General features: G+C 48.9%; 1 protein-coding gene across 3 annotated transcripts in view; it reads right to left on the bottom strand.

The window, feature by feature from the left end:
* CBX7 (chromobox 7) overlaps positions 1-8912 on the bottom strand; it is a 23797-nt gene extending 14885 nt beyond the window's left edge. For 2 of the 3 annotated variants that reach the window (XM_024761650.1, XM_024761649.1), the window contains exons 1-2: positions 8610-8910; positions 6338-6381 (exon numbers count right to left, since the gene is read on the bottom strand). In XM_024761650.1, coding sequence (XP_024617418.1) covers positions 6338-6381; positions 8610-8678 — 113 coding nt within the window. In that variant the 5' untranslated portion in view covers positions 8679-8910. Of the gene's footprint in view, positions 1-6337; positions 6382-8609 lie in introns of all 3 variants that reach the window. The other variant, XM_024761652.1, reaches the window with a different exon arrangement.
* Between the last annotated feature and the right edge of the window lie 15988 nt (positions 8913-24900).

The raw sequence follows: 24900 nt of genomic DNA on the forward strand, positions 1-24900 counted from the left end.
AGCAACTAAACCTGTGCGCCACAATTACTGAGCCTGCGCTCTAGAGCCCGCGAGGCACAACTACTGAGCCCGAGTGCCACAACTACTGAAGCCCGCGTGCCTAGAGCCCATGCTCCGCAACAAGAGAAGCCACCGCAATGAGAAGCCCGCGCACTGCAACGAAGAGCAGCCCCTGCTCGCCACAACTAGAGAAAGCCTGCGCGCAGCAACGAAGACCCAACACAGCTATAAATAAATAAATAAATAAATAAATTTATGTATAAAAAAAATTAGCTTGCTTTTTTAAAACATTTTATTTTAAAAGCAAACTCTTTATGACTTCCATAAGTGGAAAAACCAGGATGACTCATCATAAACAGATTCTAATACATAAAAAAATTTTAATATAAAAACACATATATGGGGATTCCCTGGTGGCGCAGTGGTTAAGAATCCGTCTGCTAATGCAGGGGACACGGGTTCGAGTTCTGGTCTGGCAAGATCCCGCATGCCGCGGAGCAACTAAGCCCATGCACCGCAACTACTGAGCCTGTGCTCTTGAGCCGCAACTACTGAGCCCACGTGCCACAACTACTGAAGTCTGCGTGCCTAGAGCCTGCGCTCTGCAACAAGAGAAGCCACCACCATGAGAAGCCCATGCACCACAACGAAGAGTAGCCCCCGCTTGCTGTAACTAGAGAAAGTTCGCGCCCAGCAACAAAAACCCAACGCAGCCAAAAATACATAAATTTATTTAAAAAAAAGAAAGAAAATCATTAAAAAACAATCCAAGTCCTGACAACTGTTTAAAAATATATATATATATGTGTATGGGTGTATATATATGCATGCATACAAATACACATATAATCATAAAAATACATATATATGTAGATGTATGTACATGGGTGTATATAAACAAAACCAAAGCAATGGACTGTGATTCTGGCCAAGACTGCACCCAGGACTGCTGGATAAGGAGGGAGGTGAGGGAATTTCCTGGTGGTCCAGTGGTTAGGACACCAAGTTTTCACTGCCAAGGGCCTGGGTTCAATTCCTGGCTGGGGAACTAAGATCCCACAAGCCACGTGGCACAGCCAAAAAATAAATGAATAAAAGAGGGAGGTGAGTAGGTATTAGGGAGGTATTGCGAGGCAGAGAGAGGCCAGGCAGAGCCCCTGCCCCTGCTGCCTTCTACCAGCCAAGTTTAAACCTTCATCTTCAACCACCCTGGTTACTGTGAAACCTAAAAGTAGGCCAATCAATATTTAAACAACAAGCTGCCCAAGGACAGACCCCTTCTTTCCTTTCTTTCACTGACACTTCCGCACACTTACTTCGTGTCGGGCCCCATGGACTCAGCAGTGAAGGTCCATGCCCAGAATGCCACACGCCCAGCCTAAGCAGGCACCATCACAGCTCCTTTCCTTTGCACGTGCTGTGCTCTCCTCCTGGAGGGCCCCCTTCCTCCAGTGAACTCCTCATCCTTTAAGAATCAGGTCCTTGTAGCTTTTCCTGACATCCTCTCCTAGCTGTCCTACTCCCAGCAGAATGAACCCTCCCCTCAGCTGCTCTCCAGGGCCCTATTATCGCATCTGGGCACCTGCCATCCTTATTGGTGAATCATCCTTATTGGCGAATCAAGCTGGTGTCCTGGCTGGCAGGTTGTAACGCCTCGCCAGAGTGCCCAGCCCAGCCCCCAGCCCGCAGCCCCCAGGTGTTCTGGGAATGGCTGCAGAAGCCACTGAAGAGTTTTGCTCACCCTGGAGAAATGCTGAAAGTGAAACTGAGATTTTTTTTTATAGTTTGGGTAAAGCCCAAACTGAAAGCAACCAGAAGCTGGCAGAGACTTCAAACCTTCCTCCCCTCCCCCAAACAAAGGTTGAATTTCCTCGACTGTAACTAGTAAGAAGAGAGGGGGAATTTTGTGTTCCTCCAGTGTCCTCTGCCTGGCCCTCCCTCTTTCTCTAGCTGTGGATGTTTCTCTTCAGTGCTCTAGTCCTCTCCGCCCTGCCCACTTCCCCACTGCCCTGCCCACTTCTTGTTGATGTAGCTGCTCTGTGGTTCCTGGCAAGTCCCTAACCTTCTCTGTAGTTCAGTTTCCTCATCTTAAGAATCACCACCATCACCACCATAACAGCAAGGTGCCAGAGCAGACTACTTCAAGGACGCATCCATTCCTTGTAACACCCTTATGAGGTAGGTTACAGATGTTACAAATGAAGAAACTGGGGCAGAGAGGTTAAGCATCTTGCCAAGATCACCGAGCCAGGAAGTGGCCAATCTGTGGTCAGAACTCAGCTGAATCTTGGCTACCCTCTCCCTTTGGATCTCTCACATGTCGGGGTAAATGGCCCCTCACCGGGCTGTAACGTCCATAGGAGAGGGGCACAGTCTGATTGGCCACGTCTTCAGTGTCTGACCCGGGGCTTGGCACACAGCGGGTGCACAGAAAGGGAGAGACTTGGCAGCTGGAGGCCTGGCCCCGTTCGGTGCTGCGGAAAGGCGGGCGGGGGTGGGGCGGGGCGTTGCACAGGCGCCTCACCCTCTCGGACACCCCGGCCCTCCTAAACAGGAGGCCATCAGCGGCCCTCCGCAGTGTGGGAAGCCAGAGACCACAGCGAGGGCAAACACGCTTTGCGAACAGCCGGGCACAGGCAAGACAGGAGGGCGCAGCCGGCGTGGCCCGCGGCCTGAGACTTCGGGGTCTAGGTCTCCGGGCCGCCGCCTGGGCGGGAACCGAGCGTGGCGGACAGAAGGCTCCATCCATATCGCAGCGCCGTGCGCCCCGCCCCCCGGAGTCGGGCAGCCGCGCGTGCACACGCACGCACGCAGCGCGGGAGCGTGCGCGCCAGATTACCCGGCCAACTGATGGGGGGCGGGAGCCCTGCAGAGCCAGGCCCGCCCCAGCCCCCGACTCCGATTTAGATTCGCCCAAATGAGAAGCAGCGCAGCGGACTCCGGAAGGCGGCGGTGAGCAAGTGACTCCGCTGCTCGGGCCTCCGTTTTCTCATCCGTGAAGCGGACCTACCAATAGTCCCTGTCTTTTAGGGGTGATGTGATGATTAGATGTGTTAAGCCACATAAAGCACTTAGAGCAGTGTGGTACATAATAAAAGCAAACAAGCATTTATTAAATCAATATCAAAAGCCTGGAGAGCGCAAACACACACCTGCCAAGGGCCACACCGAGGACTCTGTGCTGCCACTACTCAACCCGGCCTTGGAGGAGAAAGAAGAGCCTCCTCTGCGTCTGGCACTGTTACGAACCCTTTCTTGTCTCAGGCAGCCTTCCACAGGGCTCCGTGAGGCTAGGGCCCCATTTTACAGGTGGGGAAATGGAGGTGCCCATGATTCAAATAGTCCCACCTTTATGACCTGGGGCAAGGACGCCTCTGCTGAGGGTTTCTGTCTCCCCATCTGTACAATGGGTTGCCATTAGGCAATTACAGGGGCCAATGCCTGATCTTAATAGGGGCTTACTGATAGCTTGGTTATTGCTGTACCCTGATACACTGATAATATCACTACTGAAGCTCTATGGAGGCGGTCCTCCCCACAAATGCGGTAGCATTCACAAGTGGGTAAGAACGGAGGGAAGGAAAGCGTTTCCAAAGAGGAGCAGCAGGGTCCTGGGCAGGCTGAGATGAGAGTGGGGTATGTGAGCATCTCTGTGTGCTGACAGCATGTAGCTGATTATTTAACATCCTCTGCCCTGTGCCCCCAGCCCCTCCCTGTGCCATTTGCTGTTCCTTCCAGAACAAGCAAGATAGCTCCTCTACCCCATCTGCTGGGGAGGAAGGGCAGTCATTTGTCTGCTGTTGGGGAGAGAAAAGAGGCAAAGCACCCAAAGGTTTAACAGGGGCCTGGCACAGGGTGAGTGTCCGTTTAAATCATGGCTTCTATTATTAACATGAGCCTCCCTGCCCAGGGGGCGGAGGGTGCTGGGGAGCAGGAGAATCTGACTCCCCTCCCACCCAGGCTATCACTGCCCTGCCCTAGCCAAGGCTCCCAGGCCTGCAGCGAGCAGCCTGCCCAGCTACCTACTCCCCATCCACTTTCTCAGCCTCTTCTTCAAGCAAGGCCCCCTGAGGAGGAGAGACTGAAGACCAAGTGGGTTACAAAGGAGCCCTGGTTCTCCTGATTCTCCCTGTGACTGAACCTGTTTTCCCCCAAGTGAAGCGGGGTGGCACAGTAGATGACATAAAGTGGGCACCATGCTGCACCGGGTTGGCAGTTATATTACTGTATATAACTCCCCTGTCTGGGCCTCAGTTTCCCCATTTGAAAAATGAGAGGACTGATCTCAATGATTGCTAAGGCTGCTTTGGGCTCCTGTGAGGAGTAGACGCCCCCAGACCCCTCTCCCGGCTGAGGGGAGACCTAGAAGCCTGAGCTGTGTAACTTACTATTAATAGCAAACGTTCACTAAGTGCTTGGTCTGGGCTAAGCATGCATCAGGTACTCTATATCCATCATCTAATCCTCACAACACTGTTGTACTGGAGGATTTATTCCAATTTGGAGATGGAAGCAGAGGTCCTGCCATGTTGGGGACTTGCTAAAGGGCCCCCAGCTGTCTAGCTGTGAGCCAGGCCAGGAACCCAGGATCAAAGTATAGGGGAGCCAGAAATGCCCCAGGTCATCTGGCCAAACAGGGCTTCCAGAACTCCCTTGGAGCGGGGAGTGTCACAAAAAGCAGTCATGAGGGCCCATCTGGTGGTCTCAGCATGTTAGGAAACAAGTGGGCCCCAGGTTCGGGGGCACAGGCCAGGAGAACCATGGAGGGACTGCTCTTGGAATGCCAGGTCCTTCCCCTGACTGAAGCTCTGATGGGCAGGCGTATTCATTCAGGATTAATAAAAGTGGGGGAAGGAACTTTAAATAGATAAAAACCTCTGTTTAGAGAAGGGAGTCTACAGAGCAGGAAAAATAGCCAACGGTGCCTTGAAGGCCAACAGGCTGGTGTCCCACTGGGACGCAGTGCCTTCTGGCACGGAAGCTAAGAGAGGAGTGAGTACCCAGGGAGTATGCCCACCTTGAACATCTTCTTTTTCTAGCTTTCCACCTCCTCTTACCAGCCCCTTCACCCAGACCAGAAGCCCACCTTCATCTGCCCAGTGGAGGAGGGGATTATCCTTCAGTCCCAGGGGGTTTGGGAAGGGGCAGCAGGAATGGATGAATGCATTATCTGGTTAACCAGCCACCAACCCTAATCATCAGGATGCCTGCAGGCCATCCTGAACACACTCCCAGGCCTTTCACCCCACAAAGTGAAGGAGCCTGTGAGAAGAGAGCAGGGCCTGGACTACTGAACCCATTTTGCAGAGAGAGAAGCTGAGGCAGCATGGCCTGTCTTCCTCTCTGCTGTTTCTCACCACCGCGTGTCCAAGACACTCCCAGGACCCAAATACCAGGTCAGCCCCCAACACCAGCACAGCAGAAAGCCCCTGGCACAGACAGCAGGGGCTCTGGACAGAGGGGGATTCCAGGAGTCAGTCTCTAGGAGGCAGGGCTGGGAGGTGGGGCACCCACAGACCAATGGGGAGGCCCCACGACCTGCTCCTTCCCTCCCCTCCCCCAACAACTCCCTGCTGGGAGGTGATTGGTTGGTGAGAAGGTTCCTGATTGGGCCTCAGCGGAGAGGTGGGGCAACTGGGAGAGGTCCTAGACCCAGCTCCCTGGCCCCGCAACTGGGAGATGGAGGAGGCACAGAAGTGATACCTGAAGATGGAGAGGCCCAGTTCAACTCTCAGCTCTGCCTCCACTTGCTGTGTGACCTAAGGCAAGCTGCTTACCTTCTCTGAGCCTGTTTCCTCATCTTTAGAGATAGGACCACAGCTGCCTCACAAGGCTGTACAGGAGCCTGCTCTGTAGACTGGAGAGTGCTGTCCAAAGGCGGGCTCTGTCCCTAGCTGTATGGCACTGAGGACTCGTGCCCCACTGGCTAGACTTGTCTTGCCCAACCACACAAACCCCCACCCGGCACTGCACTTGCTGCAGCTTGAGTGCCCCTCCACCTTGCAGGCAGCCATCTCTGAAGCCAAGATGATGGGCCTTCACCTCCTAGGTGCCGGGAAAGGCCAGAAGCAGGGGAGCAGAGGGTCCCACCAGAAGGTGGAGTGCAACTCTGAATGGGGCCCATGAGAAGAGAAGCTGGGGCCCACCTTCACCCTCATGTGCTCCAAGCCCCTCAGCTGGCAGAGGGGAAACTGAGGCCCAGAGAAGAGGATGATTAATCAAGGTCTGCTGGCCAATTACTAGAGCAGCTGGAGTGAAAAGTGAGGCAGGAGAAAGGGTAAAAGGTGGATGGAAGGATGTACAGGTAGGCAGACAGAAACACACAAAGAAGCCTTACTTTGGGGGCCATCCTTTCCACTTCACCAGATATTCGACTTTACCCTGGGAAGAAAGAGAGAAGAAGTAGACACAGTGAGATACACAGATGCCCCTACGACCACTTGCACGACAGTAAGGCCCAATCCCCTCTGCGGACAGAAGTCCCCCAACACATACACACTGTCAGGGACGCTCCCCACAAGATCCCCATCAACCAGAGATCCTCAAACTGACCTCCCCAGACGGTCCTCCCTACTAGAACACAGGAGTGCACTGGGCCCCAAACACCTCTGGGGTTCCTGTGGCAGAAGCTTGGAGCCCATGTCACGTGTGGGGAAACAGACCGTGTGGGGATGTGCGTGGCCAAAGATCCAGTGTCCCGGTGCTAACACCATAATTCTCTTTCCTTTTTCGATTAGAAGACTCTCCAAGTCCTAGAATACTCCTCCCTGGCATGTCCCACATGGCTCTAGCCCCATCAGCCCCCTCCCTGTGAGAGGCTGCCTCTGGGCCAGAGGTGACAGGCTAGTGACTCCAAGACTCAACTCACTCTCAAGTCAAAAGAACCTGGCAGGACCCCGGAGAAGGCTGACAAAGTCTCCACCTTGAGAAAGGGTGATCGCCCCTCCAGTAGTTAGAAAACAGAGGCAGATTCCTCCCTTCCTCAAAGGTGACAGGGGCCTTTAAAAGTTCCCAGTCCAACTCCATCTGATGGGTGATACCCCTCCACACTGGAACTTGAAGACCAAGATATGTCACCTCCTCAAAGAGGCCTGCCCTGGCCACCCTTCCCAACACCCTCCCTCCCGTCTTCCAGTAGTTCTCTTTCTGTGTGGCACACGGCCCCCTTGGAAAGCATCTATATTTATTTCCTCTTTCACTGTGTGTCTCCGCTGCCAAAATGGCAGCTCCACGAGGGAAGGAGCTCCCTCCCCGGGGCTTAGAATGGTGCCTGGTGCACAGAGATACTCAATAAATATATTTTGAATGAATGGCGAAAGGAATGATGCTTCGCACTCTCTGGCACTACCCCTCAGGCCCCATGTAGAAGGGAGTAATTACTGTACCTGCTGAGGCTACACTGCATGGAAAACATGGGGCTTTGAGGAACAAATTCAAATCGAGGAAACCCTGAGGGAAGGGAGGAGGAGGGGCAGCCCCAACTTGAAGACAGAGCTCAACCCCATTGGAGTTGGGGAAGAAAAGGTCATGGCCCACCTTGACTGTCACCCTTAGATGTCACCCAAGATGCCGGGACTGAGTTTTCTCTCTTGAAAGATGAGCTGGCAAACAGCCAACTGGAGCTCCTGCTCTACACCCATCTCTAACTTGCTGTGTGACCTTGACCAGGTCACTTCCCCAGCCAGGGCCTCAGTTTGTGCCTTCGTCAAATGGGAGGAGGTGAACTCTAAGACCCCTCCCAGCCCTGCCGCTAGAGCCTCCCATGGGGCTGCAGGGAGGAGATAAGGGAAAAGGATAGTGGTGAGTGCCGGGACAGGAACTTTCCCCAAAGCCTTCCATCTCCAACCTCCAGTCTGGGGCCAGACCACTTTGCAGACATGTGCACAGGAAATGTGCACGGCCAAAGTCCAGGCCCGAGGCGCGGGGACAGAACCTAGCAGAACAGACGCCTCCTTAAATTGCAGGGTGTATGTTTTGGAGGCGAAGGCAAAGGGGGAGGAGCTTTGAGGATGCCCCAGCGCCGTAGGCGGCTCCACTGAGCCGGCCGGGCGGGGCTGGGAGGTGGGGAGGGGAAGACAGAGGGGTGTGCACTGGAAGTGGGGGAGAGACATGGAGGTGGGGATGTGGAGGGGATCGAAGTCCAGCAGTTAAACTTAAGAGGCGGGAGGACGCTTTTCCAAAGCTCCGCCTCCAACTTCAAAGGACTTGGCACCAAGAGTCCAGAGTCCTGAGTTCGAGACCCAGCTCCGACGCGAACACACTAGGCAAGCCGTTTCTTCAACTCGGGCCTCAGTCTCCCCATATTTAGAATGAGGGGAGGATGAGAAAGGATGGCGTTCAGGATCCCTACAGTCCGATCCTAACCTCTAGCTCTGGCGGACTCAGCTGCCCCCAGCATCCTGGGGCGACAACTTTTATTCTACTCTTTCTACAAGGTGGCGGGGGAAACTGAGGCACGGGCTGGGTATACGAGTCCGGCAGCGCGGGGCTGCCTGCCCACCCCCCACCCCCGCTCCACTTTCTCCCTCGCCTCCAGCGCGGAGGGGACAGTGCTGGGGACAGGAGGGGACTCCATAGGGGTCCTGGGAGCCGCCCCCGGGCAGCCTCACCTTCCGCACGCGCTTCTTCCGGATGCTCTCTACGGCGAACACCTGCTCGCCGATGGCTGACAGCTCCATGCGGGGCGGCGGGCGAGCGGGCCCGGGGCCGGGCCGGGCCGGGCCGGGGGCGGAGCTGCGGGGCCGCGGCTGCGGCGCGCGATGCTCGGGCCGGCGGGGTCCCAGTCACCCTCGCCCGGGCGCGCACGCGCACGCGCACGCGCGCACACCCCCTTGCGCTCCCTCACGCCGCCGACGTTCCATTTTTGAACCTGCGCAACGTTTTCCTCGGCGCGCGCGAGCCGGCGAGCGAGCGCGCGGGGCGGGGGCGGAGCGGGGGCTCGGCTCTTGCCGGGCAGGTCACGCCCCTCCTTAATAGGCTCCGCCCCCTCTTGGTCCCGCCCCCTCTGGAGCTCCGCCCCGCCTGGGCCGTCAGTAGCGCGCGGCTCTCGGGATCCGCTAGCACGCGGGACTTATTTGGCGCCGGCGCCGGTCGGGTGGGACGAGATCTTAATACACAGACGCGTTTCCTAAAGTCCTCCCGGTGACTCTGAGGGGCCGGAAACGGCATGGCCCCGGTTGGGCAGATGAGAACATGGGCAGAGCGGGGAGGCCATTTGCCTCACCTCCCACAAAGGATAGAGGGGTCGCGGCGCGGACCCTTGGGCGGCAGGAGGGCGGGGACGGCCAAGGTTTCCCAAGCTGTCTCAGTACAGTGGTCTCTCTAGATCCGGGCTCCGGAGCGACGTGGTTTGCCAGCCCTGAGCAGGCGCCTCCACGTATATCCTTCCGTCCGTCCGTCTGTAGCCGGTCGTGCTGAGACGCCCGAATCGAGCGGCCGCTGCCTCGAGGGCCCCGGCTAGGCAGTACTTGGCGGCAGGTGTGGCCGTGGCAGATCTAAGGTGCACAGCGGGACAGATTTCGCTGCCACGCAGCCCCAAGTCCCCAGTCACACGCGCTAGGCGCTCTGCATGTAGTAGGTGTTCGACTGTTTGTGGGATGAATGGATCTTGAGGTCCGGGACCATCTCATTTTCCCCGTTCACTCCAACCTCGTTCTGTCTTCTCTGCCGCGCCACCACTCATCCTCACTAGGAGGAACCCGAGTCATCCGTGCCCCTCCGGCTCCCACCGCCTGCCTGCGTGGACCCCAAGTCCTGCCTCTCTGACTTCCTCCCCTCTACACCCCTTGTCCTTTCTCTTGATCGCAGCAACAACCTTCTCACTGCCATCCCCTCTGAGACTGTGTCCACAGTGCCAGAGCCCGCTTTCTAAAATGCACATCTAACTGGGTCACCCTAGTGCTTAAAAACCTTCCACAGGTTCCTGTTCCCCTGTACGCCTCTGTCGGGCGTACAGGTGAAAAAAAAAAAAAAAAAAGATAGATTTACACTGACTTTTCATCAGGAGCAACGGAAGCCAGCCCGAAGGCAGTAGAATGATACATCCAAAGCCCTGAGAGAAATTTAGTGAAATTTTATTTCGAGATTTATGTACCCAGTGAAAATGTCTTTCCAGAACGAGGGGAAATAACACTTACAAATACAAAAACTAAGACTTTGACGCTAGCAGACCGTCCCTAAAGGAAATTCCAACGGAAGGACTAAAGGCAGGAGGCAGATGATCACAGACAGAGGTCTGATGCAATAGGGAATAAAGAACAATGAAGAACATTGATAATATAAAACAATAACAATGTCTCCTGGATAAAAATAGAATTAAAATACACAACAACAATGGCACAGAACTTGGGTGAGTGGATTAAAGTGTTCCAAGATCCTTCTATTCCTCAGGAGGAAAACGAAAACGGATATCAAATATACTTGGACTTTGATGAGTTAAGACTGCACGTTGCTATTACCAGGGTAAACAAAAAGAATGAAAATGCAATAATATTTAGCCAGATTATTAGAGGGGGGAAATAGAATGAGAACATCAATCCAATCAATCCTAAAGCAAGCAAGAATGGAGAGAAAAAGAAATACAAGACAGGTGGGACAAATAAATGACAGTTATAAATTCAAATGTACTATAATTCAATAAATGCAAGTGGACTAAATGTTGTAGTTAAAACAAGAAGATTATCAGACTGGATAAAAATCCACCTACATGCAATTTACAAGAGACATCCACAAGAGACACTTCCAAAACATGAGGATACTGAAAGGGTGAAAGTAAATGTACAGTAAAAAAAAAAATATGTATCATTCAAAGGCTAACGAAAAGAAGGCTGGTGCAGGTATTTTAGTATCAGAAAAAAACATCACTAGAGATAAAGAAGGTTACTTCAAAATGAAAATGGTCCAACTGACCAGAAAGATAGAACAATTTCAAATTTGTATGTGAATACCATAGTCTTAAAACAGAAGAAACATGAAGAAGAGAACTACACAGAGAAATAGACAAATCCACAATTATAAGGGGAGATTTAAAAACACATCCCTCTGTAATTGGCAGAATAAGCAGAAATATATTCAATAAGGATAATAATAAGAAACTTGACTAGTGGACTTTTACAGAACACCATGGCTACATCTGCAGAATAGTCTCCTTTTCAAGGCATATGAAATATTTGCAAAAACAGTGAAACTCGAGAAATTTCTAAAGTCTGAAATCATATAGAGTACATTCTCTGACCATAGCACAAATAAGCCAGAGATTAATAACAAAAAGATAACTTCAAAAGCCCCATATGTTTGGAAGTTAAGAAGTGTGTTTCTAAATAAGAGATGGATCAAAAAAGAACTCATGATGGAAATAAGAAAATATTTTAACTGAATGAGAATGGAAATATTACATATTAAAAATTATAGGATACAGCTAAAGCACGACTTAAAGGGGAGTTTATGGCCTTCAATGCTTGTATTAGAAAAGAGCAAAGGCTGAAAGTAATAAGTAAGCTCCCATCTCAAGAAGCTAGAAAAAGAACAGTACACCAAAGAAAACAAAAGGAAGGACAGAGTAAAGTTAAGAGCAGAAAATAATGAAAAGGATCAGCAAAAGCAGACATTATTTCTCTGAAAACACTAGTTGTATTGACAACCCTCTGGTGAAATTGATCAAGAAAGAAGAGAGAAGGCACAATTACTCAATAACCAGAATGAAAAGCTAAAGAGTATGCGGACACCGAAGAAAAGAAAAGATAAAGATAATTGTGAATAACTTGATTACAATAGCTTTCAAATTTTAATTCCTAGAAAAATATAATTTACCAGCATTAATTCAAAAGGAAACCTGAATGATCACCATCCCTGGTCATAGTACCACAGGATTTAACAACCAGGCACTGGGCATTCATAACAGGTGCCAACCCTAACACTGAACAGAGCCCAAGAGCCCCCGGCTATGCAGGGATTCACTCTCTGATCTATTTGTCAGCAGATCTATTTGTTAGAAGGTCTGGGGAACCTGGGGCAGCCTTGGAGGGGTTGTTGCACTTAGGGGGTTGGGAGTGGTGGTGCGTACCAACTGGTATGAAACTATTTCAGCACTTTAGCAGTCTGACGTTCCGTGGCACCAGTGAACATCAGACCTCTGCACAACCGTTAAAGGAGTTGAACCAATCATCAGTAATGTTCCCACAAAGAAAATTCCGGCTTCACTGAAAATGGGTCTTCATCTATGAAATATTTAAAGAAGAAAAAATTTCAGTCCTGCCCCAACTTTTCCACATTGTAGAAAAAGAGGGAATTCTTCCCAATTCTTTTTATGACAAGGATATTACAAAAAAGGAAAATCATAGGCCAATGTCACTCATGAGTACAAATACATAAATCCTAAACAAAACATTAGCAAACCAAATCAGGCAGTATATAAAAATGATAATGCTTTATGACAAAATCAGATCTCATCCAGAAATGCAAGATTGGCTTAACATTTGAAAGTCGGTCGATATGAAGATGGTAATTAGATTTACTGTGGGGATCATCTTGCAGTGTATACAAATATCAAATCATTATGTTGTTCCCCTGAAAATAATATAATGTTATATGTCAGTTATATCTCAATTTTAAAATCTTGGGGAAAATGCTACCACTCATTAGCAATAAAAACTGCAAAGCAAAAGAAAAAAAAAAAAACAACGTAATTCACCACATTAAAAGTTAAAGGAGAGGGGCTTCCCTGCTGGCGCAGTGGTGGAGAGTCCGCCTGCCAATGCAGGGGACACGGGTTCGTGCCCCGGTCCAGGAAGATCCCACATGCCGCGGAGCGGCTGGGCCTGTGAGCCATGGCCGCTGAGCCTGAGCGTCCGGAGCCCGTGCTCCGCAACGGGAGAGGCCACAACAGTGAGAGGCCCGCGTACCGCAAAAAAAAAAAACAGTTAAAGGAGAGAGACATATTGTTATCACAAAAGATACCAGGAAAGTCAATATCTGTTTATGTTTTAAAACTTGTAGCAAATTAGGAATACAAGGGAATGTCTTTATCCTGGTAAAAGTATCTACGAAAATCCTACAGCAAATATCCTAATTAATGGTGAAATGTTGAAAGCATTCCTATTGAGATCAGTAACAAGGCAAGGATGGTTGCAATCCCCATTTTCATTAAACAGTGCACACAATATTCTAGACCTGTGTTATCCAATATGGTAGCCACTAGCCACCTGTGACTACTGAGATTTTGAAATATGACTAGTCTGAACCTAGATGTAAGAGTCAAATTACATACATGTTGGATTTTAAATACTTAGTACAAAAAAACCCCCACACCATAAAATGTCTCATTAATAATTGTATATTTATTACATACTGAAGCAATAGTATTTTGATACATTGGGTTATACGAACCGTATTAGAAAAATTCACTTCATCTGCTTCTTTTAATTTTTAATGTGGCTATTAATTTAAAATATACCTGTGGTCTGCCTTTAAGACTTACATTAGATTTTACTGAACAATGCTGACCTAGACAGTAACAAAATGAAACAAAGGGAAAAGGATTAGAAATAAATAAAACTGTCATTTTCCAATTTTGTGTAGAAAAATCCCAAAATTCTTCAAAATATTTATTAGAATTAATAAGAGAAGTTAGCAAAATTGTTGGATTAAAAAAGTCAATATGCAAAAATCTTTAGTGTTCCCCTATGCTAGCAGTAAATAATTAGAAAATGAAGTAATATAAGCTACCCCTTAAGTATAATAAAAATATGTAAAGTACCTAAGAGTAAATCTACTGATTTATACATCTAGGTCCTTGTGGAATAAAATCATAAGATTTTATTGTGAGACATTAAAGACTATCTAAAAATGGAGAGTTAAGCCATGTTCATGGGTTGAAAGACCCAGTCCTGGAACCATGCGATTCTCCCCAAACTGGTCTATAGAGTCAAGGCAAACCTAATCAAAATCACCACAGGTATTTTTTTGGAACTGGATAAGCTGAATGTAAAATTTATATGGAAGTGCAAAGGGCTAGGACAAGCCAAGGCACACCTGAAGGAGGAGAAGGGAGAGGAGATGGAGGTGATGGAACTGTCCCTAGCAGATACCTAGACAATATAAAGCTGAAGCAAATAAGATAGTGAACTATGGACATGAGAACAGACAAATAGGACAATGAAAGCAAAATGAAAGCTCAGAGGAATATAGATACAGGCAAATAGATCGGTCTATCTAGAGAGAGGGAGAGAGAGACTGAGATGCTGGTCAGTGGGTATGAACTTTTCAATAAATGGTGCTGGATTATTAGTTCTCCATATGTGGAAAAAATGAAACTAGACCTCCTACATCCCCCAAATTGACTCCAAGCTTCAATGTGAAAGGCAAAACTCTGAGACTTTTAGAAGATGGTATTTTAAAATATCTTTATTAACATGAGGTAGAGAATAATTTCTTACACAAGAAACACAGAACGTAGGTCACATAGGAAACAATCAATAACTTCAGCTACATTCAAATTATGAATGTTTCTTATCAAAAGACTATGTAGAGAGTGAAAAGATAAAGAAAATATTTAAAACACCATAAATTGACAAAGGAGAATTTGTCAGGAATTCCTGTGAATCAGTTGGAGGATAGAACAAAATTCCAGGAGCAGAGAAGGTGGGCCAAAGACTGGAACGGGCACTTGTAAAGAGGAATCACAAGAGACCAATAAAATGAAAAGCCGCTCAACCTCACAAGTGATGCAAATACAAACCCCCAATGGCATACAGCTTCACTGCCACCTGATAAGCAAACATTGTAAAGTCTGATGATGGCAAGTCCCGACAAGAAGGTGGAAGAGCAGGAACTCTCAGATATTTCTGGTGAGAATAGAAGTGGATTCAACCACTTTGGAAATCAGTTTGGCGCTACTGAGTAAATGGAAACCTGCACGTCACCTGGAAGCCAGCAATTTGTCTCCTAGGGACACGTGTTAGGACAATCCTTGCACATGCGCACCAGCAAACCTGTTTTAAAGTGCTCGTGGGAACAACATTTGCAAAAACTTGAACCTGGAAACAGCCCCCACTTCCAGTAGCCTGGGCAAGTAAAGTCCGGGATATTCACACACTGGATAATTATCCAGCATTGAAACTCAGCGAACTATAATGACGCACATCAGCGTCAATGAGTCTTTCAAAATAAGGTTTAGCAATGGAAATAAGAATATAAACCATATGGTGCCACTTACATAGAGTTAAAACCAGGCAAAGCTAAATACTATTTTGTACAGGGATGCAGGTGTAGATGGTAAAAACTCATGAGGAAGCAAGGAAATGATTATTGCAGAGACTGGAATAGTGACTTCCTTTTGGGGAGAGAGGTGAGTATGGATGCAGGGGAACACACAGTTCCTGGTGATGTCCCCTTTCTTAATTTGAGAGTTGTTTATGTGGGTGTCAGCTTTATCATTAGTCTTTGAATGTTCGTATCTTTTATACATTCATGTATGCATTGTGTCACAATCCAAAAGTTAAATTAAATGTAAAAGAAATCTTTCTGAAACAGTAGTTAGGGACTCTACAGGGCATTTTAGGCTGTGTTGAGGATTTTTGTCTTTGTCCTAAAAAGTACCAGATCATTGAGGGGAAATTACAGCTGAAAGAGAAATACTAAGAATAATAGAAAAAACTGACTCAAAATAAAATAAAATAATTCAGGATATAAGATAACTTTGCTGAAGTAGATGCTCAAATAATTTCCTAAGAAAGAATGTTGAGGAATTAAATTCAGCTGTAATTTTCCCTCAGTGATCTGTTGGGATGAAACCTCCTCAGAGATATTTTAGGAGATACCGCATATGAAAAACAGGAACAAGATGCTTTGAGAAGGGAGCAACCAGAAAATAAGAATTCTTGAACATTAAAAATATTGCTGAAACTTTAAAAATTAACCGAAGATTTAGTGGATTCTAGAAGACAGAACAAAAAGATGGAGAATATGAAAGAAAAGACAAGAGATAAAAAGGATCTACAGGGTCCAACATCTGTATCAGGAGTTCCAGAAAGAAAACGCAGGGAAGGCAAAGGGGAGGAAATGACCAAATAGGAAAGAATTTCCCAGATGTCAGCAGAGATACAGCCATCAAATTGAAAGGACTTGTCAAGTGATGAGCGAAGTGGATTTTTATCTATTTATTTATTTATTTTGTGGTACGCCGGCCTCTCACCGGTGTGGCCTCTCCCGTTGCGGAGCACAGGCTCCGGACGCACAGGCTCAGCGGCCACGGCTCACGGGCGCAGCCGCTCCGCGGCATGTGGGATCCTCCCGGACCGGGGCACGAACCCGCGTCCCCTGCATCGGCAGGCGGACTCCCAGCACTGCGCCACCAGGGAAGCCCGCAAAGTGGATTTTTAAAGACTGACACCTAAACAGACTAACAAATGTCTGAACGTCAGGATAAAAAGAACATTAATTTAAACGCTTTCTGTTAAAAAAATAATTTCAAAGGAAAGAGCATGAATCAGTCTGGGATTACCAATAACAGAGGCCAGAAGGCAGCAGAGAAAGGTCTTCAAATTCTAAGGGAAAATTGCTTTGAACCTAAAATTATATGCCTTCTGGGCCAGTTTAAAATGTTCTATGCAACAGAAATTATGACTTACAGTGCTGTAAACAAATACGAGGCTACTTTTCTCACCTAACCAGATGAGGAAGCATTGCTTGCTTTTTAGGTAGATCAGAGACATCAGGGCCCGCATCTTTGTGATTCCACAGGCCTTTACCTTACATTTGTTGCCACCTGGTCACAAGATGACTGCTACAGCTCCAGACATCACACCCATGTTCCTTTTGAGAAGGAGGAGGAAGAGTGGTGCCACTTGCCTATGTTCCCCTTTATCCTGATTTTATCAGGAAAACAAAGCTTACCCAGGGAAACTGCTTATGGTTCAGTTGCCAGAAATGTGTCACATAGCTCCTCCTTGTTGCCAAAGAGCCTGAGAAAACAAGTATTCAGCCAAATTACATTGCTGTCCCATACACAGAAAAGGGGCAAGAAATAAGTGGGAGAATGGATATCAGGCAGGCAACTAGCAGGTTAGCCTCACTAGCCAAACTCAAATGTGAGGCCGAAATAAAGACAATTGTCAGACATGCAAGAGCTCTGAGAATTTAATTCCTCAACATTCTTTGTTAGGAAATTATTTGAGCATCTACTTCAGCAAGAATGGCAAGGTATTACTCAGGGTAAGTAACGCTAGCTATTAGATCAATACACACACACACACAGAGACACCCCACACACACAGGCTCAGTAGTTAAGTACACTAAGGGTTCATTTCTTGACCACCTGGGAGTTCAGTGAGGGTTATTGAGGCCAGGGAAGGGATAGGGGAGGCTGCTGTACACATTCATTGAGGACCCGGACTCCTTTCATCTGAGTTCTCCACAGGGACATTCAGCCAGAGGACAAGGGAAGAGAGTAAAGAAGGCACATCATCTTCACGGAAGTAACAAACCTTCCAAGCACTTTCCATTGGCCAGAACTAACTACGTATGTGACCCAGCACAGGTGCAAAGAATTGCGTCACCCACCCAGGCACCAAGGAAGCAGAGGAGCTCGTGGACTTTGCTGAGTAACTGCAGTCTCTTACAAGGTGAAACTAAGAGGAAGATGTAGGAAGTGAAACAAAGGGATTTATCCAGAAGTCCAGTGGAAAGAAATCTCGGGAATGTACCGGTTGCAGCAAGCCTAGAAAGCAGTTTTTCTGTCTCGTGGGTAGAAACCTAGGAGTGGAATCACTGGGTTGTAAATGGCAACTTTTTAAGAACCTGTCAAACTGTCTTCTACAATGGCTGGACTATTTTACCTTCCCATTAACACCGAGAGTTCCATTGCTCCACATCCTTGCCAACACTTGATATCATCAGTCTTTTCCATTTTAGCTATTTATTGCATGTATACTGATGGAATGTAGAGAATTTGTGTTTCTCTAATGACTATTGATATTGAGCATCTTTTCATGTGCTTTTTAAAATTTTTTATTTATTTATTTTTGGCTGTCAGGTCTTAGTTGCAGCACACAGGCTCCTCTCTAGTTGTGGTGCGTGGGCTCAGTAGTTGTGGCATGTGGGCTTAGTTGCCCTGTGGCATGTGGGATCTTAGTTCTCTGACCAGGGATCAAACCCGCGTCCCCTACATTGGAAGGGAGATTCTTAACCACTGGACCACAAGGGAGGTCCCCTCATATGCTTATTTGCCATTCATATATCCTCTTCGGTAAAATGTGTTTTCAAATATTTTGCCCATTTAAAAAACCAGGTTGTTTGTCTTCTTATTTTCAAGTTATAAGAATTCTTTAAATATTCCAACTCCTTCATGAGATGTATGTTTTGCAAATATTTTCTCCCAGACTGTGGCTTGTCTTTTAATTTTCTTAATGGTGTCTTTCAAAGAACAAAAGCTTTTACATTTAGGTATATGATTCATTATGAGTTAATTTTTGTATATGATATGAGGTAAGGATCAGGTTCACTGTTTTCCATATGGTTACCCATCTTGTCAATTTCTACCAAAAAAAACTTTTAGAATTTTTATTTAGATTATTTTGAATCTGTAGTTCAATTTGGAAATGACTGACATCTTAACAATATTGAATTTTCCAATCATGAAAAAGTTATAACTCTCCATTTAACAATATTTAATGCTTAGTTCTCATTTGATTTTTTTAAACAATGTTGAAATTGTCAACAATGTTCTGTAGTTTCACAGGTGCAGTTGCTACCTATCTTTGTCAGAATTATCCCTAAGTGTTTCATGCTGCTGTAAGTGGTATTTTAAATTTAAAATTTCCAACTGTTCATGACTAGTATATATAACTAAATTTAATTTTTTTATATTGACCTGTATTCTACAACATTGCTAAACTCACTTATTAGTTCTATTAGCTTTTTAAAAATTCCATCAAGTTTTCTATGTAGATGTTCATGTCTGTGAATAAAGACAGTTTTCTTTCATTTCCAGTCTGTATGCCTTTTTTTTTCTTGCCTTATTGCACTGGCTAAGACATCCAGTACAATGTTGACTAGAAGTATTAAGAGCAGACATCTTTACCTTTTTCCTGATCTTAGGGAGAAAGCACTCAGATTTTTTCATAGACACCCTTTATTAGACTGGGAAAGTTTTCTTCTATTCCCAGTTTGCTGAGAGTTTTTATTATAACTGTTGAATTTTGTCAAATGCTTTTTCTGCATCTATTGGGATGATCATATGGTGTTCTTTGTTTAGTTAATCAATATGGTGAATTAACATTTGATTTTTAAATCAATAATAAAGTTAAATATATTTTTAATAAAAAATGCATATTCTCAGACCCTGAGGGGTGTCCCAGACCCTCCTTCTGACTCACCTCCCACCCATCTCTCAATGCCATCTCCCAACCCCTGTGGTCACCACCACCACCCTCCCTCCCAGACCAAGCCACCAGCACCTCTCACTTCAGTCCCTGACACCTCTTCCATCTGGCACTTGTAGCCTGAGTGACCCTGTCATTCCCTACTAACCACTTGTGATATTGTGATTATAATAAGAAATGTATATTTGGTTTTCCCATTTCTGGCACAGAACTCCTAAAACCCTTGGAATTTCCTAAGTGAGAAGAGTGATAAAGGTGTCTTGAGGGCTTCCCTGGTGGCGCAGTGGTTGAGAGTCCGCCTGCTGATGCAGGGGACGCGGGTTCGTGCCCCGGTCTGGGAAGATCCCACATGCCGTGGAGCGGCTAGGCCCATGAGCCATGGCCACCGAGCCTGCACGTCCAGAGCCTGTGCTCCGCAGTGGGAGAGGCCACAACAGTGAGAGGCCTGCGGACCGCAAAAATAAATAAATAAATAAAAATTTAAAAAGGTGTCTTGATATGCATAACAAACCCCTTTCAACCACATCTGAGTTTGTGTTAATAAGGTGACTTTAATAAGGTGACTTTCGGAAAGCGACTAAGGGTAGGGGCTGGTTCAAGGGAACCAACCAGATGCTTAGAGCATTGGAGCTTTCAGCTCCAAGGTGAGGAGAAGGGCTGAAGTTTGAATCAGTAGTCAGCGGCAAATGATTTAACCAACCAGGCCTATGTAAAAACCCAAAGGAGGGGGTTCAGAGAGCTTCTGGCTTGGGGAACACCTGGAGGTCTTGGGAGAATGGTACTCCCAGAGAGTGTGGAAGCTCCACACCCCTTCCCCATACCTTGCCCTGTGCATCTCTTCCATCTGGCTGTTATCTGGTAGGTAAGCTGTTTTCCTTAGTTCTGTGAGCTGCTCTAGCAACTTAATCAAACCCAAAGAAGGGGTTGTGGGAACCTCCAATTTGTAGCTGGTGGCACAGAAGCACAGGTGACAACTTTGACTTATGATTGGCTTCCAAAGTGGGGGAGGGGGCAGGGATGGCTGGCCCTGTGGGACTGAGCCCTTAACCTATGAGATTTGACACTATCCCCAGGTAGAATTGATTGTTTGGTGGTGTTGGAAAAACATACCGGACCACCATTCAATGGCTCTCAGCTCAAGGCCTCCATACTCTGCATATGCTGTTCCCTTCATGACTTTTTTCCCTGTCCCTACTCTGATTACTGAGGGCCTCTATCAGTCGCTATTGTTTCCATCCTTCAAAATGAATCTCAAACGTCTCCTCCTCCATGAAGCCTCCTGGGCTACTGTTTAACCTGCCCCAGCAAAACCTCCTGGGCTTCGCTCAGTGACAGCTCTGATTCTGCTGTCAGTCTGTGTACATCTCCCTCATCAGAACGGGACCTCCTCCAGGACAGGGAACAGGTTTGATTCAGGTCACCATCCTGGCACTCTGCCCGGGGCCAGGCACACAGTAGAGGTTTTGCATTTGTTGAGTGAATAAATAAATGCTCAGTGAGAGGCTGGCCTTCAGCAAGGCAAGGGGAAGAGGACACTAAATTGGGGCTACACAGCAGGAGGTGGGAAGGCTGTTAAGAGTCAGCCTCGATTGAAAAATAATTGCATTGGGATGGCTACAGGATGCCAGGAGCCCAGAGTTCTCGTCTTAAGCCCCAGAACACAGTGGGATGAGCTCTGACCACCAGGTGGCACCAGGCTCCCAGGCGTCTGGCTGCCCAGCACATGTTCCCTCATAGGATAGAGGCCCAAGGAGCCCGGAACCAGAACCTGCATGTCCCACAGCAGCAATGCAAGAGGGTTCCTCTAGGCCAGCCCTTGGTGTCACCTCAGGTCTTCAAGGGGTCCTGCCCCATCTGCTTTTCTGTGCCTGAGATTCCACCCTCTGGGGATGGGATGCCTGCTCCACGCTGCAAACTGCACGCACCCCCCCCACACCCACCCCCCGCCACCGAGGAACGCCTTGGGCGATGGATGTGTCACAAGAACAGTGGAAGAGAACGGGACTTGGATGCAGGGTCCCTGGGCTCAAGTCCCCGCTCTGATACTTACTGGCCACGTGGCAGGTACTCCTAGGCTGGGTCTGGCTTATGTGCAGGCACATTCTGAATGCTTCACTTGTGTTACTCCATTAATCCCTCCACTGCCCTATGATGTAGGAACCACTGTTGGTTCCATTTTACAGATGAGGGAACTGAGGCACAGAGAAGCTAAGTAGCTAAAGATTATGCAGCCAGGAGGTGGGTCCTGCTGGGGAGGGATCAGGTGTGGATGCGACGGCTGGGACTGGGAGAAGAGAAGAGGGTGGACGCAGAGGCACAGGAAGGAGGCCTGAGGGTCCAGGCTGGCAGGGGAAGCCAACTAGACTGAGGAGGAGACGCCAAGGGGTCGGAGAAGAACGTCAGGGGGGCACCTTGGAGCCAAGTGAGAGAGAGACTGGGAAGTGCTGAAGACTAATGAGAGATGTGTCAGGCTAAAGAGTGACCACAAAGGTGCAGAGGTGGTGTGGACACAAGGAACAAGGGAGACGGAGAGGTGGGAGCCGGGGGTCAAGGGGCTTGTCTGTTTCAGGGCAGACAATTGAGGACGAGTCTGGGCTGTGAGAGGAGAACCAGTAGCGATGGGGCAGCTGGTGGAAGGGAAGGAGCTGATGGTTCTGGAAGGGAAGGGAAGAGGAGCAGCATGGGGGGCACCTCCTGGGTGCAGCGGCCCCCACGTGAGGGGTGTCCCTGGGTCCTCACGCTTCCAGCTCTCACTTTACAAGGAGCACGCTGAGGCCTTCAGTGATTCACTGAGAAACCCAGGCCATGCACTCTTCCCCAGGCCCCAGTGCCTCCTGGGGGCTCCTGCTGTGTGCCAAACCCCTGCCCAGTCCAGGGAGAGAGACCCACAGGGCAGGACCCGAGGGCTCGACCCCACCCATGATAATTGTGATCAGGGCCAGGGGGCAGAGGCTGAAGGAGACAGCCCCAACCTCTGGGCTAGACAGTTTCCCACTTCCTCTCCCTGCTTCTCCTCTGCCTGTTCCCCTCTGTCCTGAGGGCCAGGCTGGGCACAGAGCCTGGAAGTGGAGCTGTCTCGGGGATCCCCAGTTAGAAAGCATCTTAGGATGGTCTCTGGGCCCATACAACCTACTTAGTGTTATTCTGCCTCGATAGGTGTGTTAACTCTCTGGGTCCTCCAGCTCCTCAGGACGTTCGTGTTGTTACAACCTTCTTCTTTTTTTTTTTTTTTTTTTGGACGCGACCTACAACCTTCTTCCTGAAGGTGAGAAACAGCACAGAGACATTGGGCATCTTGCCCAAGTCACACAGCTGACAAGTGGTGGAGCCAGAACATTGCCACACTGCAGACCCTATTGGATTCTGTGTTATTAAAACCCCACACCCTTGGGTCTGTCTGGCATGACTTCGGAGCCAGGACTGAGCCCAGGTGGTCCAGGTGCCGACACACTCTTAAGCATTAGGCCGGCCTATTGCCTCTCCCGAGAATGAGAGCCCTCACTTCACAAATGGGGAAACTGAGGCCCAGAGGGGAACAACTTGACAGAGACCCCCAATGTAGAACAGGACTCTTCCTCAGCCATCTGTGATGACCCTCTGTCGCTTCCTGTCCTAGGAGACCTGTCGCATTCCCGTGGGGCCCCCGGGGCCCCTCCCTGCACCGCCCAGCCTCCTCTCCCTCCTTCGCTCCGGGCACAAACCACCCACAGACTGTATCCCCTTTCCTGTAGCCCATTCAACAGCCCCCAGGAGGCTTTCCAGCAGGCCCCGGGGCAGGTGCGTGTGGGGCACCCGGATGAGGAGGCAGGAGGACAGGTGTGGGCGGGAAGTCCTTTCCGGGTCCCACCTGAAGCCCTCAGGTGCAGCCCCAAACCCCAGATGCTATGTTTGGGGCCCGGCTTCCGGCTGAGCAGGCCTGGGGCCCGAAGGCCAGGCGCCGGGACTGAGATTCATTTCCTCCCGGCCCTGAGTGCACCTGTCCCTGCCTCTCACCACATCTGCTTCTCCTTCCCCCTCACCAAGCCCCGGTCTCTGTTCCTTTTCCTGAAGGACACCCCGCGGTTATCTGATCTCCTGAAGGCTCCTCCTTCTCTCCTCCATCTCAGCCTTCCCTTCCCCCCCTGGGCCTGACGCCGACTCCCTGCCCTCCCTGGTGCCCATTTGGCTGCCCCTTCCGTGTAGCCTCACTGGGGATGGTGGTGGGAGAGATTGGAGGGGCCTGGGCCTTCCCCTACCACCCCTCAGTCTATGGCTGGGAAAACTGAGGTCACTAAGCCAGGGGCTCCTCAGAGGCATGGCTGGGGCTTGATCATCTATGTGTCCCCAAGGCCCAGCATGGAGTCAGCACAGGGCAATACTGCGGTGTGGCATGTCTGAGATGGCAGGTGGAGTCAGATGGGCTGGAATCCAGCTCCATTACATGCTGTGCAGCCTGGGGCAAGTCACTCAACCTCTCTGAGCCTCCATTCCTTCATTTGTAAACTAGGAAGAATGAGGCTTACTTCATAGGGTTGTAATGAGAATTAATAAAACAATGTACGCAAAACAAATATCTCAGTATAAGGGGGTTATCACTCGTTCGTTCAATAAATACTGACTGAACACTTACTATGCGTCATTACTATTGAGTTCAAAAGAAAAGAAACCGAGTCAGCAGACCCTGATTCCCCCATTTCCCATCTTGTTCTTTTCTGGTGTGTCCCCACCATTCCTAATCTGTCCAGGGATACCTCCCTAAATTATCCAATTGCACGTATCACTGCCCTGCTCGGAAGCCACCGGGGCCCCCTGGTGCCTGGACAAGGCCCAGGACTAGACTGTATCATCCAGATAGAGCCGCTGGGCCAGAGCCCTCAGCTGGTGGGAGGGAGAGAGCCCTGAGGATCGTCGTCCGCTGCACCCTCCCCTACCCCAGGGCTCAGCTCCCTCTATAAGATCCCACCAAGTCTTCCCGACCTCTGCTCGTCCACCTCCACTGACAGGGAGCTCTGTCCCTCACAGGCCATCTTGTCCATCTCTGACTCTTAATTTGTACTGAGCTGAAATTGACTCCATGAACTTCCGCTGATTCATTCATTCCTTCACTCGTTCATTCAACACGCATCGACCACCTACTGTGTGCCTATGGATGTGCCAACCCATTGAAACTTCATGACATTTCAGAGACGAGGGGAGGGTGATGCGGACGACAGTGAGGACAGCAAGAGTGCAAACGAGGGAGGAAACTGAGGCTCAGGAGAGATCATCGCTGCACAGAATCTCCCGGCACTGGGGCCAGGAGTTGTTTCCATCTGAGTGGCCCAGGCCTCTGGCCTTTCTTCCCCTGAGCTGGATGCCACCCGGTGAAGGACTTGGGGAGTACTAATACCTGGGGTGGGGGCGGGGGACTAGCCCATCTGGTCCTCAGAAGTTGGGGGGCTCAACAGAGGAGCCACTGGGAAGGACCCCTCTTCCCCCCAGGAGCCTTCTGAAAAGGAAGTATTATTTAACCGACATTGTGTCGGGAGGGGAAACACGGGGTCCT

Source organism: Neophocaena asiaeorientalis, unplaced genomic scaffold (genome assembly GCF_003031525.2).
Source record: "Neophocaena asiaeorientalis asiaeorientalis breed wild unplaced genomic scaffold, Neophocaena_asiaeorientalis_V1.1 scaffold473, whole genome shotgun sequence".
NCBI lineage: Eukaryota > Metazoa > Chordata > Mammalia > Artiodactyla > Phocoenidae > Neophocaena > Neophocaena asiaeorientalis.